This window comes from Varroa destructor, unplaced genomic scaffold (genome assembly GCF_002443255.2).
Source record: "Varroa destructor unplaced genomic scaffold, Vdes_3.0 BEIS01000007.1, whole genome shotgun sequence".
Classification (NCBI taxonomy): Eukaryota; Metazoa; Arthropoda; class Arachnida; order Mesostigmata; family Varroidae; genus Varroa; species Varroa destructor.
The window spans coordinates 32409497-32425464 of record NW_019211460.1 but is presented as its reverse complement, the minus strand read 5'-3'; the positions used below and the strand labels follow the sequence as shown (position 1 = coordinate 32425464).

The 15968-nt window shown below is 39.9% G+C and overlaps 1 protein-coding gene across 7 annotated transcripts; it reads left to right on the top strand.

Moving 5' to 3' along the window:
- Positions 1-2716: 2716 nt before the first annotated feature.
- LOC111254785 (N-acetylneuraminate (7)9-O-acetyltransferase) lies at positions 2717-15610 on the top strand. Of its 7 annotated transcripts, none has more exons than XM_086976266.1 (8): positions 2717-2735; positions 4025-4101; positions 4620-5275; positions 8255-8506; positions 10575-10823; positions 11075-11262; positions 11685-11823; positions 12223-15610. In XM_086976266.1, the coding sequence occupies exons 3-8, from the start codon at positions 5036-5038 to the stop codon at positions 13930-13932; spliced, it is 2778 nt and encodes a 925-aa protein (XP_086832392.1). In that variant the 5' UTR covers positions 2717-2735; positions 4025-4101; positions 4620-5035; the 3' UTR covers positions 13933-15610. The 7 variants fall into 7 exon arrangements, with proteins under 7 accessions (XP_086832392.1, XP_022671730.1, XP_022671731.1 ...); XM_022815995.2 differs by lacking the exon at positions 2717-2735 and adding an exon at positions 2742-2968; XM_022815996.2 differs by lacking the exon at positions 2717-2735 and adding an exon at positions 2742-2968 and having other exon boundaries at positions 4596-5275.
- The last annotated feature ends 358 nt before the right edge of the window (positions 15611-15968 follow it).

Here is a 15968-nt window from a genome sequence, read left to right as displayed (position 1 = left end):
ATAAAGTGTAGATAGTACATAGAATACAAAGTAACCACTATTATTAATCATTTTTGCAATTACCTTGTTTTTTATGGAATCATGAACATAATAACGTGCGGTATTATCATCTATCCTTCCTGATCAGGAAGGAAAGTTTAAGCTTCAGTTAATTTAACATGACAACGAATTTTACATTTTTCGGCCGTGACTCTCAATCAAGTGACACCTCTACTCAACCTTTTACCTACAACCAAAAGAAGCGCCAAAGCAAACGATTTTGCCATTTTACCAAAAGAAGTTGCCGAATCCACTTCAAAATGTTGATTAATTAATTGATGATGTTGGTGATTTTTGATGGGTTCAGTTTGTTAAGTGTTATTTTTCTTAATAATTTTTCTTGTAAAAATTGCAAACGCTTACACACAGAAATGCTGAGGCCAAAAACGATATTCAAAATTATTAGAAACTCAGCCCAAAGATTGAAATTAGGTTTTATATTGCTTGTAACTATTTTGTCTTAAGTAACATAGGTGTCACAATGCTGTAACATCAGTTACAAATACAACCGTACTCGTCATGATACTATACGCCTTGGTTTTTAATGATGTTATTTATTAGCAAAAAACGCGAAAGCATAGAGAAGGTAAAGAGGTATTTAATAATAAACAGCAGTGAACGAATTTTACTTTACCACCATATACACTCATTAACTAGTATTAGCTTGCTTCAAGTATTACGACTTATGACCGCATATTCAACGATATTGTTTCTGTCAGGGGGCATTATCAGTTGCCACTCTCGGAGCTGGAGACAGTATGGTTTCGAAGATTTGCTGCATCACGATAAAGCTTAACAGAATGGTTTATTCACTAGAATATTTTAGTGACTAAAGGTTCTCTCGTGTAAATTAGTTTGCCCTACTCTGTAACTGTTAAATCACGCGTCAAGATAACGAGTTGTAATAAACTGCACGCGTGTGACAGAGTAAATCAATCAAGAAAAACATACATTTCTGTTGTAAAAACAAAAAAAAAACTCAAATAAATTGACTTTTATGAGGAATCTACATAAGGCCGTTTCTCTTCCCTAATAACTAAGCCCTATTAGCTGCTACAAAAAAATTGATTTGGTGAAGCTGGTAACTCGGATCCGTATGCCGAATAGTGCTACACAATTGACATTTGCTATAGACAATAGCAACTTTATGCACGGTCTGAGTTGGGGACTAAAAATCAAATTATTATAATATTAACTATAATAAATACATTCTAATCAATATATAACTGACTTTATTTTATGCTATTTACACAGGTTAGTTGTCTGAAAATACCATTTGCACCGACTTATATATAGCTTCTAATTTAAAATTAGGTGCCTATAACAAGTGGCAAGTTTTAGTATCCCCGAACCAAAAACCTATTTATTTCTCTCTCAGTTTTGTGTACTAAAACATGGTAAAGCAAGACAGTGTATCAGAAAACCTGAGAAAAAAGCATTTAACATTGAATGTAGCAAATATTTCATTGCAATACATATCTGGCTCGGGCAGTGAGCGAGCAGTAGTTCTGCCAAATTAACTAACATCGGATGTTTTAAATTCTTTATTGGTGGAACCAGTTAGATAGGAGATGTATAATTGAAGTACAACTTGTAAGAAAGATACTAACTTCAAAATTCGAGTTAAAAATCACGAGTTCAACGACGAATTAGATTAAATAAGCAGGAACTACCTGACGAATATTCAAAAACACAAGACCTTAATTGGGTTTGGGGTGAGCGAGCAGTATAAAAAGGGGCAATAACTGACTAAACTTCCATTCCGTAATTGGAATCCATACTCATTGCGTAATTGGTTCCAATTACGTCCAATAATGTCATCCAATAAATATGCAAAAAGGATACGCACGCTTATCAGACTTCATATATATATACATAGATCTGTTCGAAATGATATGGCAGATCTGTTTCAGTCTGAGGGATATTATTTCATGATCCGCAGAATACATTTCGGATTCATGGAACGTTCAATGCTGAATGTGATAGGTGACTCTCGAGTTAGTTACTTTAAACATTTATCAACGTGCAATAATTTGTATAAAGTTCTCAACAAAAACTCTGAAGAACAGCTAGCAAGATTATGATAATAATAAACGTAAAGGATGCTCTGCTTCTTCTGCGAGATAATTGTTTACTAGTTTAATTGCCATTCTGCTTTTATGTGCGTCATAGCCCAAACAACTGAATCCTAGGGACAGATATCAAGTTGATTCCGTGTGCGGTCTTTCGGTTTTATTTTTAGTATTATAGTTCACACTCGCAAAGTCTCAATATATTGCGCGATCTAAGTTCATAGTGTCAATAGCGTGAGTAATGGCTCGATGGCGGGTACCTTAATTTAAAAATAGACTTACAGTGCATTGAATAGATCGATTATAGTACACTGAATTTTATAGTTTGTTTTTAGATATATACATTTTTCTCAAGCAATGAAAAATATGGATATAACGCTCTGGTAGTAATTACGCATTTGAGCGAATTCGTCGTATCTGTCTCGCTCGGAAAAGTTCTGTTGGACGCTACCTATAAACGCTACACGTAGTCATGCTATCAACTGAATATATGTCGTATAGGCGTGCGTAAGAGGACGGCCGCATCGAAAGGAGAAAGGGCTAAACACGCAGGTCCTCCTACAAATAGAACTTGAGGAAGTAGGACCGTTCTGAGAACCATCGGCTGCTTTTCTGTTTATTTATGTGAGTTAAAAATAAGTGGAGAGTGGCGCTCTCTGCGTTTTGCAAGGTGAACCACAACAATACAATGATGAGTTTCGGAACATCGGAGCTTTCTAGGTTTTCCGATACATTCTACCAAGTTTGGTCGACCGAGTCGTATCAGTAACATAGCAGTTATTCAACTCTCAACATATAGCTTGTGAAGTACTACTAGGCGCCAGCATTGCTCAGTAAAGGAATCTAAAGTGTTGCGGGTAAGGATTCCATGTGTGTTTATCATCATTTCGATTGGATCCCTGTTTCTACTACCACGCCCACGTTGCTTAACAGTGCATTGATTGGCTTATCTCTTCATTGTGGTCTCGCATGATTCTAGTAAACTGTTTCGAGTGGTCGTATAGCTACAACAAGTTCGGATATGTTGTGTGTCAATCTTAGAGCAAAAAGAGAACAGCAAACCATCTGCGCCTTAGCAAACAGAGTGAAGTGAGCTTGTTTTTCAAGAGCCAAAAAGAGCCATCAATATTTCCTCAATAGCGTGACGAAGTAGACAGTTTTTGAATCAACACCAATTATACAATATCATTAATTGAATAAATTCAACCACTACGCCTACTGGAAGCGGCTAGCCATTTGGTGCTGTCGAGAAGAACACTAGGAGCATCGTTGGATGTATAAGCTTCATCCGTCTGTTCTGTCCAGCTGTATGTCATTGGACAAGTTTATATTTTGATTAAAGGATCCTTACGTAATGATTAACACTTCCGGTTAGGTTCGGGCGCCTAAACTTTTTCGAGCTTCAAAAATCAATGATGAGACAAACACTAGATTAATCAAGCAACAAACACCATTGGTTTCTGCATATGATCACCAGACAACTATTTGCGAATTGCAGAAATCAGTTATTATGCGTCTAGCCGTGTCGTCAATGTTGTCGTCGTTCTAGTAGAAATTCCAAGCCGCTCTTTTGCGGTCGTTATCATTTGCCCAGTCGGCTCCCCGTGCGTTTCGCATTAATTCTGGCGACTTCTACTACACAACTGAGTAACTCACTCCAGAGCAAATAACAGAATCACGCTTACATAGCTACAGGGGAGATTACATAAAGACGCCGGTCCCAGAGACGATCAATACCAATGCGATTGTCACTCTGTCGATCGGCCTAAAAACAGCGGTTCGCCTTTTTCTTTTTTTTTTTTTTATTTTGGCTTGTCGCGGCGAATTCCACTAAAAGATCTAATCGTAGAGTCTATCCGCGGGTAAGAACAATATCTAACTTTGCTATTGTTTCGCATTGCCTCTCAATATAGTCAATCAATCCGCTGACAACAACCTAGTGGACAGGACCTACGTATGTAGATGCAGTCGGCACCTTCAAATCCTCACGGTTAGTAAGCGAAAGGAAACGAAAGTGCACCAGTAACGACAAAACAGGCTTGTACGATTTTGGTTGCAGAAAAGTAGAGCTCGTATGGACATTCTGGCGACCTCATTTGTATCATTATGATTATTATTATTATGCAACAAAAAAAAAAAAAGAAAAACGCCCGTTCCTAACAGAAATAGTGAAGCGAGAAAAATATAGCAATAAATATTATTTCTTGTACTAAAATGTCTATTGGAAAACATTTGAATGTCGAAGCTCTTATAGTATTAAACGTTGCTAAGAACTACTGCCATCGATGAGCATGGTATTTCGTGGCGAGTATTGCAATATTCACGGCATAGGCGATAAACACACAGCAAGCCCAGATGATTCGTCCGCACGTCATGTTACCAGGGTGATAAAAAGTTATCCGATTCTAAAAAAGCTTCGATCGATTCACTCTGCCTGGAATAAATAACAATCATTAACGTTCATGTGGCACCGATATCATGCAGCCTCTCTTTGGACGTCCGTTATAGAGGGTGACAGCCGCTCGCATGTCTGTCATCGCCAAGCGGCCCACTGGAGATCGGCGGGCCGTGGTCCATGGAAGAATACGGAGTCGGGCGATTTCCTATTGCCCCCTTCTGCCAGCTAGTGACAAGCCGCAACGGCGTTAACGGATCGTCTAGTCGGTGGATCGCAGCCACCGGCGCGCGGTGTAACTGATGGAAGCAGCCATACGGGAAACGCAGGAAAACGGCCGCTGCGAACCCATAGCAGCAGCACCGTTGACAGCCACAGCCGACTAGTTACAATCTATAACAAACCTTAACTTTATCTCGCCAGAGAAGCGCCGCCACGAACCGCAAATATTGCATCGTTCACGCTGCTCGTAACAACGTGGCAGTAAGTCGCTAATAGCGTAAGCGTGATACTACCAACACCATCAACCATGAATGTGGTTCATATTCCGCACAGTAACAGCGACAGTGGAAGCGGGGGAGTCACAGCCCAGCTCTATGCCCCACCGCCATGCGGTCAAAATCCGGATTTCTTGAGGCATATCAATGCACAGAACGGAAAGATTCTTGCCTTTCTAACGGTCCTCTCATTGGCCACCTACCATGGAGTGATTCACTTATTCTATGGAATTGAAACGTGCAGGTGGATTCTAAGCGATGGACGCTTCCAGGTAAGCTTCTACCTAAATAGGTGAAAATTTACGGCTTGTTAAATAGATGATAGGCTGATGGGGGTTTAATGGGATAAAACACAAGACATTACCTTGAGAGTAGTGGTAGACGTGGAATAATGGCGGTCCGATATCAATATTTACAGCTGGTTCAATTTTGTAAGTTCTTAACCATTGGCATCTATTCGCGGCACTCTAAGTTGTACATTGGAGCCTAAAGGTCGACTCACGTATTATAGACGGCATGCATTGTAGAAGTTAGTTGATAGTCTAATTGCTGTCTTTTGACACGCGCAGGCAGCGGAGAGATTCAGACAGAGAGAATTCATCTATTCTTATTTATTACAAATTGCTTATAAGCGGTGATTTTTTGTCCGTTTTGCGTGTCGGCTAGTATTTACCCGACCCACAGCATAGTCAGAATGCTGCCAATTATTACCGAAAAATTTTAATTCTACTCAACGAAACATTAATGTTATCTTACAGTGACTTAAGCGAATGTTTTTGATATGCATTGTCGAACATCGAATATAAGATCTGTAAAACCTCGAAACTGAAATCTCTGAAATGTAAGCTGCATAGCTGTCACTTAAAGCTTTACCTTCGAAATTTTGAATTAATTTTTGAAGTTCTCGAGGGGTTTAAAGGATAAGGGCCTAGCACCGAGTAAATTCTAGAGTCTTTCTAATTGTCTCATATCACTCAATCCTTCTTCCAATGACTGTTCTGACAAACGTTTTTCTTGATGCTCCCATCATTAATAATCCCACATTTATGATATTCCGCCTACTACTTAAGGGATCTGGTTGTTGTAGCCAAAACACAGACAGGACGAGGGTGAGTCAGCATAACAATTACGGCCCCCCAAGCAAAGAGATCAGGCTAGTACGTTCCGGCCAGTGAGGACACGCGTTATGGTACATTATACGAATGTCATTGCCACAAAATTGGAAAAATTAAAATAAGCTATGCTATGCGCCACATGTGAGTTACAGAAGTCACTGTGTGTCCGCAGTGCCCCGACGGAGCTTCCAAAATAAAAATAGATGTGTTTGATAATAATGTACCACTAGAATATCCATACAAATTACCTAAAAATTAGCTGTTTGTTTAGTAAAAAAAAAATTCATCGGTAATCTATATCTGAGCAACTGCATCGCGACAGTATGTCGTTTCCATTAGAACTGCTTAGACTTTATAATGAAAACAATGACTAGCTTGGAGAATGTTACTTATCATACAAGAGTATATAATTACGAATAAAAAACACAACAATAATCAAGCTGACCGTGGATAGAAGTTACGGTGGCTGAGTGACTGGTATATTTAATTAAATTTCAGTTCCAATGGCCTTTCATGCTATCAAATGTTAATCTTCTGAAGAAATGTTTGTCCTGTTGCAAAGTTGTTTAAGTTAATGGAACTGAGGTTAGCACATCTTTTTTTTTAGAGTATTTTAGGGTAATGCTGTCACGGACACCGTTGGACAGCCATGATCCGTTCAATCCTAGGGTACGGTGAAGTTTAGGTTTCTAAGAAACATGAGTTACAAACTCTGACCCCTCTTCCTTTTTCTTGAGCTGTTATCTCAGGCTCCTGTCAAGCTATTTCAAATCACAGTCTGTGCTGAAAACCAAGTGGTTTTGAATTGCCTAGAACGTTTTATGTTGTGTACAATTTGCGTCCTTTTCTCAGACGACTTTTGAGTGTTTTGTGGCATCGTAGTTTAGCCATTGAATGACTATTCGTTCAATCAACGATATTTGGTACAGCTTTGCGAGTCCGCGTTTTTACCCATGACTGTAGAGCTTTTTCCTCAACCGCTTTTTATATTATTATGGGATCTCCGTGTGTTTGATTCTGAGCCAACAGTATTCATGAAATTGGCTAAACGAATGATTGAACAAAAAAAGTTTGAATTGACACAATTTGGTACGCTTTGGTAATTTTAACAGACGTTATATTTCGCAGTTTTCTGCTAATATAATAGGTGCCACATACAGGACCATTAGTTTGACTACTTGCAGCAGTAGTTTCATTTTGGAGGCAGCAAGAGGTTTGATTAACCTCTTGCTGAACTTGTCAGTCTGCCCAGTTTGTTAACCTATATTGAGGGTTCTTTAGGAACACGCCAAATGAATATCACCGCGGTACCTGGCGGGCCTTTTAACCTGTATAATGCACGTGATCTGCATTTCTTCGCATTTTTCCTCTTTTTAAGAAAGCGATTGCATGACGCTTCTGCAGCGTCGTAGACGGGGGTGGCCTTTCTTTTTTTGGCTTTTACCTTGCAATTTCTATAGATACCTGTCCGTAAACTAAGTTTCCAATAAAATGGAGAACTTTGCCGCTCCGTTACCGATTTGATTATAATCTATGGTACGCTGTTGAAGACATCACATACGTGAATGTATGCTAGGAAGTGAAACGCTTTTGTCGTTAGAGATTTATTATTTATTTCCTCATTTCTAGCTAACACTTTGACAATCGCAAATACGGTAGGACTTTTTTTTTCTGGAATCTGTTCCGATGCTCGGAGATAATGTTTTTTATTTCCTGTGAACATTTTGACCTTTTATGTTATTATGCTTCTAAGTCACTTTGGATCCTGTCACTTTGGACCTTTAGATTACGACTGGTCGCATCGCAAATTTAACATCTATTAGTTATACATTTCCGGCACAAATTTCAAGAATCGCGTTACAAACAGAATGACTTGAAACGATGGCAGCGGTTTCTCATAGTTGACTCATGTACAATATGATATAGGATGTATAGGTTAATCTCTTTGTGCACCTCGTTGTTTTTGATGCAAAAATCTGAAGACTTTCCGAAAACACACTAAACATGATAATCACATTTGAATACTTACAACTGGTGTAGAATATTTGCTATATATTGCAATCATTTTGGGACTTTTCGCCACGTGAATTTTTTCGCGCTATCAATGGTTGTATTCTATCAATGTCTCACACACAGGGAGACCATGTGTGGCAGCCGTACGGGTGCATGTTACATTCGTACTCGAACGCCGAAGCCCGCATGTGTTTACGGTATGTGTCGTACTGGGGGGATCGAACGCACGTAGTTTTTGTCGGTGACTCCCGTGTACGCCAGTTGTATCACAGCTTCGTTCGGCAGTCAAAACCCTACACTGCGAGCGATGACCAAAGATTGGATTTTCCTGTACATCACGATCTCTCCTACGAAGAACCGAAATTACACACAAAGGTGGGTGGATGCTTTTATCGTAACACGTTTTTTCCTTTGGTCTCAGTATTCTGTGACGACGCGCGATTTCGAGGGATTCATAAATGAATGCCTAACCTAATATAGCCTTTGAAGTTCTTTAAAGCGTTATTACACGGTTTTAATTGTAATCCGTACTTTATTACCGAATAGGAGTTTTGGTGTCATCTTCTTGACGGAAAATTATTTATGGATTTGCGTCGTGATCTATGCCAGAGTGACTGTTGCATAATGTGTGTATGGTCTGCCAAACAAACAGCGTTAATAAAAATTAGTCCAAAACTGCTTCGTATGGTTCATGATTGCTGAAATAGCTGAGTTCAAGATTACAAAACCTTTTGTAGGACATGCTTTTTCGGGCCATAAGTTAGATATTAAAAGGTGTACAACAACAGCAGAATACATTTAGCTGATGAGAAGCAATTCAATGCTAGTACCTACACACATATAACTCAAGCATCTAGATAGTCGGGGTTGTATAGTAACTAGTAGGTTGTGCTGTGACCGCAATGCCCCTAGGTCGAATCCTGGTAATGGCTCTGTTTTTCTTAACTAGACAAGCTGTTAACCGGAGCCTGCGGCATTCGAAACACTAAGCACTCATGTGACAGCCTAATCAGTTTATAGAAGAATAAATAAATACAATAACGTTTATTTACTTTCGATCATGTATCTTCAACAACACGTCTATGTTAAAATATACGTGGCCCCTAAGTTCTAATATTTACAGGGTTGAAAAATCAAAAAAGACTGAAAGTTCTCGCCATTCATATTCGCTCAGTTGGCGACAGAATCAATGTGCCAGGCTTTCAAACGAAGGCACCACGGGCAGCTGCAACATCCGTATATATATATATATATATATATATATACCTACAGATATAATGATGGCAGAATAGTTGAATACTCATTTACCAAACAATAACTACAAAAAAGCAGCTTAGTAATATAATTATGTAATATTACAACCAAATAAGCTATTTATACGTTTCTGGAATAAGTCCGTAAGTCTGCTGAACGTTCGCGCTCACCGGCAGTCAAACGAACAGCTGTTTCAATATACCATAGGGATTCAAGAGAATCATAGATCTACATAAATGGCTTTGCCGAATGTTTTCCATGTTCTTTGTACTGATCGTTGTCAATAGTCCTTTGCACGGACGAAATGATAACATAAGAAGGTCACAGGGATAAAAAAGTACTCGAAAAGGGCGAGGTTTCTAATTCGATTCATTTGAATTTATTGTTTTTATAATATCATCGGGATGATACACGAAATTATATTATGATAATAATGCTGGCACTACTTTTAGCTCAGGCATATTCCGGATCACAATCTTGCCAGAAAACTTACCTAATTGCTACCCATCTCTACTAGTTGATCCGTTTCTTATGAGACATGGCTTACGGACATGTGCTAATTAGCAATAGTTATATCTTCTAGAATAACTAAAACAAACACACGGAAAGTTTGTAGCCAAAATAAAGGTATGTAAATTTCCCCGAGTAAGGCAACTTCATCACCTGAAAACTGGCTACTGACACAGCCCACTCGTACAAATACTAAAAACTCACCATCCATGAAAATAGGTAATGAAGTATCTGATCAAGAGGATATTAGCTTGCAAACGGTTGACTCCTATCCATTTATTATTTCAAATCTATGCACAAGGATAAGGAAAAGATGAGTTACAACGTTTTTTAACCTCAACAACCAGCCATTTGAACTTTGACAGACCGTCTCGCTATCCTAAGCGATTTTATATACAAGTTCTACAAGGACATTAATAATGCTATTCAATTTATGATCCAAATATCTTCACGAATAACTAAAGTGAAGCGCTTTCTCGCCCTGACGCTCCAGCTTGCTCTATTTGGCAATGTGAACTGCCGTAGCCTGCGCAGGAGCATTTGAAGTTGTTGAATAGTGCTAATATACATCATATTTACGGTACCTTAACTACGCAGTTAACTTCATATATATCTTTACTTATTTCATTGAACGACACCGAAATGAAGATGAGATGAAAATAGTGCGCATCTTCCGCAGGTTGATTTTTACTGGCAACCCGTGGTTAACGGTAGCATGTACGCGGTATTTGATCGCTGGTTGGGTGCGGGAGATCGTTGGAGTCGACGAGAGCGGGCCAAGGAGCCTCCGCCAACACTTCTAGTATCCGCCAGCGCATCATGGACGATCAAGCAGAGCAACGGCAGTCTGGATGCACTAGACGAATATCGCCGAAATGTTTCCGGCGTTGCCGTTCTTATGGACAAACTTAGCAAGGCTGGTACACAGGTAAGCTTGTCGATGGCCTAACGTCATGATTTTTGTCTAGCTCACTGGGAGCCTCGTGTTCACGTGTAAAATCATAAAAGGGAAACAAAACGATGTTGTGAAAGAAAAAAATAGCCTGTGTTGCATTGTCGTAGTCTAAGTATTAATTATAGTTAATTTATAAGCACCTAAGAAACACTATGTGATACTTAGAATAAACTTAGTTTGCACCTGTTAAATGTCTGTATTTGTTACTCTGCGGATCTTTTCAGGTTCTGTGGGTTCTACAAGATCCTGTGGATAATGACAAGTTCGATGCGTCACGTAAAATGATTACTAATCGAATGCTCGATTTATACAACGAAGCCGCGTTGGAAGCATTTAGTTACACGGATGTGCAGATTTTTTCGGCAGTTAAGCACATTGCCAGTGGATACTATGACCGCGAGCAGTATCGCCTGTAAGTCGCTGCAAATTATACCACCAGATCGTAAAAAACCAATCCAATTAGAAAATCATACTGCAAGGATATTCGGGTGCCTTTTATTCTATACTTTTAGGCATAAACCTGTAATTTGATATAATGTAATTGTAATATTTTTGACGTAGGCAGTTTAGGCTTACGAACAACATGTTTCATACTAGGTAAAGCGATTTCGTTTATTTGAGTGTTTAATTTAACCCATTATGTAGCTAATTATTTCCTAGTTAGCGTGAGTAGGACCTGAATGGATAAAAAAGCGTAGATAGAGTCTCATATCTACGGTATTTCTACCCATTATAGGACTAATATCGTTATTATCATTACTATAATTATAACATACCTTCATACTTAGTCGATAAATCCTATTCGTTTTGTTACAAATGCTCGTCTTGTGTTAGGTGGGACGGCTTACATACGAGCAATTTTACTGTCGACTACGCTATTCAGCTGTTGTATAACATGTACTGCAATGGTAAAATGCGTTGGGAAGATTGTACCTGCTGCGCCCAACCTGAAGCTCTTACAACTTTACAAAAGGTGAGCGATATATGGATCATCTCAAGGGTGGCATTGACCGTTTAACAGTTTTTGAAGGCGTATCTGACCGTACGTAACATATCGTGTTATAGCTCGGCATAATGTCGCTACAAAAGTTCCGCTACCACTACCTAACTAGTAACACTAGCACAACAGTACATATGTTATTGTTTAATGGTAACGTATTTGCCTACTAAATTAAGGCACATATGGAATAGCCTCAATCAGGGTGTAGATACACTTTGTTTCGTGCTTGGAACCAGCCGTCTGAAGTGATGCGTGTCGGCAATATCGGATATAAAACTGAAAACGTTTTTTAATTCCGGTCTGAATACCTCTTAACTCCCATTTACAAATATTGTGCCTTCTTTTCGCGTCAATGCAATGTGTTTTTTTCAGGTGACAATGGTCTGCTTTAGCGTAATACTGCTCATTGCCACAATTCTATTTATCAGGAACCATTCATTGTGCCATCGTCTTCACCGTAGTCAACGAGGTTACGGTCACTATCAGCGCTATGTCCCACTTAATCATCACCACCGTCATCAATATCACACTAGAACGAACGGCGAACTCACGCGGTTGGCGAATTCGCTGAGTAAACTCGGCCTTATTATGGGCTACTTTTTGATCTGCGATCGGACTGATTTTTTTTTAAAGGAAAACAAGTACTTTACGCAGCTCAATTTCTTTTTACCAATTTGTTACGTATTTGCTCTTGGCCTATTTTTCACCGAAGACGTCAAAAAAGAGGAACGCCGGAACTCTAAAGAGGCTACCACAGCTGACGACGATCCGGACGCAAAACACCGCAAAGAGAATGGTGATGAAAATAGCAGTGGTAACCTGTTATTTGGTGAGCCCTCAGCTTTTGCGACGACAGCCAGAAGCCAGCAGCCTCGCGCCAATGGTTTAGGCAGTCACGAAAGCGGGTTTGGCGTCGCTGAGGGTCGCCGAGGCGATTCAGCAACCGTTATCAGCCAAGCTGGCATGATCTTGCATCGCCGCCAAACCCAGGAATGGAAGGGTTGGATGCAGCTGGTGCTGCTCATCTATCATATGACGGGCGCGTCAAAAATTGTGCCCATCTATATGCACGTTCGTGTGCTCGTTACCTCGTACCTCTTTCTAACGGGCTATAATCATTTTAGTCACTTTTGGGCTGGCGGCGACGCTAGCGTGTTTCGTCTTGCGCGCGTCGCATTCCGTCTCAATCTGCTCGTATTCGTACTCTGTCTGTCGATGAATCGGCCCTATCAATTCTACTATTTCGTGCCGCTTGTCACGTTCTGCACGCTGCTTGTCCATGTGGTGATGGTGTTGCCGCCGCGGGTGACGGCAACCAGTGTTGAACAAAATCCTGTGCAGTACCTGTACATGGTGCTTAAGTTTGTTGCCTTGTTCCTAGCGATAACTATCCTGTACATGTCACAGGTGCTATTTGAAAAGATCTTTTTGATGCCTCCATGGAAAGCATTATTTGTCACCTCGCCCTCGGAGAACGTCCGTGAATGGTATTTCCGTTGGAAGATTGACCGCTATTCAACGCCGTGTGGAATGCTGTTTGCGTTCTTACTGCACACGGCGAAGCGACACGGGATGTTCATCGATTCGCCAACGGAGAACATTATTCGATCGCGATTGGCTATGGTGTTCCTTACACTGGCATCAGGGTTAGCGTTGCTTGGGGCAACCACGTTCGCCTTTTACTGCGGAGAAAAGCCGGCCTGCAACGAAGTTCATCCTTACGTGTCGTGGCTACCCATTGTTGCATACATTACCCTGCGTAACGCCTATGGCAGTATCCGGGCAAAGTACAGCGCGCTGTTCGCCTGGTTTGGCGAACTCTCCCTCGAACTCTTCGTGTGCCAATACCATGTGTGGCTGAGTGCAGGCACGCACGGCGTTCTCGTGCTTATACCAAACTATCCGGTATTAAACGTCTGCATAACATCTTTTGTACTCGTCTCAATCGCACATGAAGTCAAGCAATTAACAGCGTACTTGTCAAGGTACGCTGTCCCACAGGACGGTCGCAAATTACTGCGGAACGTGATCATTCTTTTGATCATACTTCTCCCCATAGGCATTCATGACAAGATGCTATAATTTCTACATTGCAACAACATTATTAATATCACTATGATTACCATTAATAGGATTGATACTTGTCATAATAACAATACTTGTAGAAACTGTAACAAATCTGACACAGCGTCAAATAACTGAGCATATGATTTGAGTGACAGTACAGCTACAAAACAGCGCAGACAAACGTTATTTTTTTGCTCAGCGACAAAGTGGTAGACCGTACCTACTAGATGTCGAGAGCGCTACAAGTCAACTTAAAAATGAGGATACATAAGCTGTTGCAACAACTCGGCTGACGTAAACAAACCGAGAGATAGTAAAAGGACTTATTAGGTCAGGAACAGTTACTGTTGTAGCCTTTTTGTGTTCGAAGTTTTGTTGTCGTAAAATGCAGAGTGTGCAAACCATGCGGCGGTAATAAATGAACAGCGAAGAAAACCAGCAGACAATAGAAGCAGAGGAAGAGGAAAACGGTGCTTGCCAAAACGCTGTCAACAAAATACCAAAAACTCACAATCAGAAGGTCGTCGCGTGGATCTATGTACATAATATAAACATTAGAAGCTCGTGTGGGAAAATGTCACTGAATACGTCGGCTAGGCGCGTGACGCGAGCGGACTGATGTGAATAGAATTTTGCGAGCACATTAGCAGTTATTTTAACACTACATGTTAGAAGCGAATAATTAAAAAGGAGGCGGTGATGATGATGATAATAATAAGTGTTATTATCATTTACCTGCATCACGTAACATTGCACGCGTGTCATACTGAAATCGTTACTCTGGTCTTTATTACAAATCGAACCATAATCTTCCCATTCTTATATACTATTCGTATTTTACTATTTGTGACATCAATGTTCTATGTTCTGCGATCAATATGCCCTTTTCCGTCTACATCACTCTCCTATGGTCGAGCAACTCGGCATTGTGACTAAGCGTCACACACACACAGTAACACTGTGTAAAACTTAAAAAAAAGGTATTTTTTGGGATCAAATACGCTTAGGCTTTACTTAGGCAAATTGCAACGATTAATATACATACACTATTGATAACAGTCTCTCGTCGAAGAACAATTGTCTGTTGTGTGATCTACTTAGTAAGGGGATGGTGGGATACGCCGCTAAAGAATGGATATTCCGTACGAAATTGGCAAAAGTGGTGCAGAAGCAACACGAAATGAGCTGAAGGTTACTGGCTTATTACAAAATAATGTGACATTTAGCGATAAGATTAGACTTAAAATGCTGAAGTCTCTATGCGGGCAATATGCAATAGATACTAGAGGTATTACAAAAAGATAAATAATACTGTTACTTTTCTTAATCGACAAAGGATCCAAGCTCTGTATCTTCTCGCTCGTGTAAGTGCAAAAGAAAAGGTGGTGCGCGGCAGTAATTAAAGAAGAACGAAGATTGGCTGAAGTGCGACGCGCATCACCAGTAGTTGCACGGAATGCACCATACTGAATATAATTTATGAAATAACAATAAACACTGCTGTAGTACGGGACACGTGTAGCGCCAAGCAAAAAATGAAAAACGGAAAAGAAAAATGGAGAAACAGAAGGCAAAATAATCGTATTGAAACATAAATAATTAGTGAGAACAGATATATACATGTCTGCTGAATTACTTGTTAATAAATTACACTTATTGACGTGAACAAGCAATTAGACAAAGAGATAGAAAATGCGCCCATGAATTTTAGACAAGAATGCTGCTATAGACTTAGAGCGGGCGAAGGCTAAATCCAAGTAGCTGTTCTTCGTAGTAGACTGAGAATAGACCGAATTGTTACATTTCATCAGCTTTTTTAATCAGTCTAAGCAACTGAAACATTTTCCGGAGTTCGAACTTAGTGTCTACGTTCCTTTTCACCGAGACATGTATGCATTCTAAACTTGTTTAGCCGACCCGTTACCTACACTTTGAAAAGTATACTTACTGAGTGCATTGCTTTAAAACAGCATCATAACGACGAAAAAGGAAGCTGGAAAAATACTAGCGTGACCCAACTATCGTTACAATTTAAGTTTTACACATATATA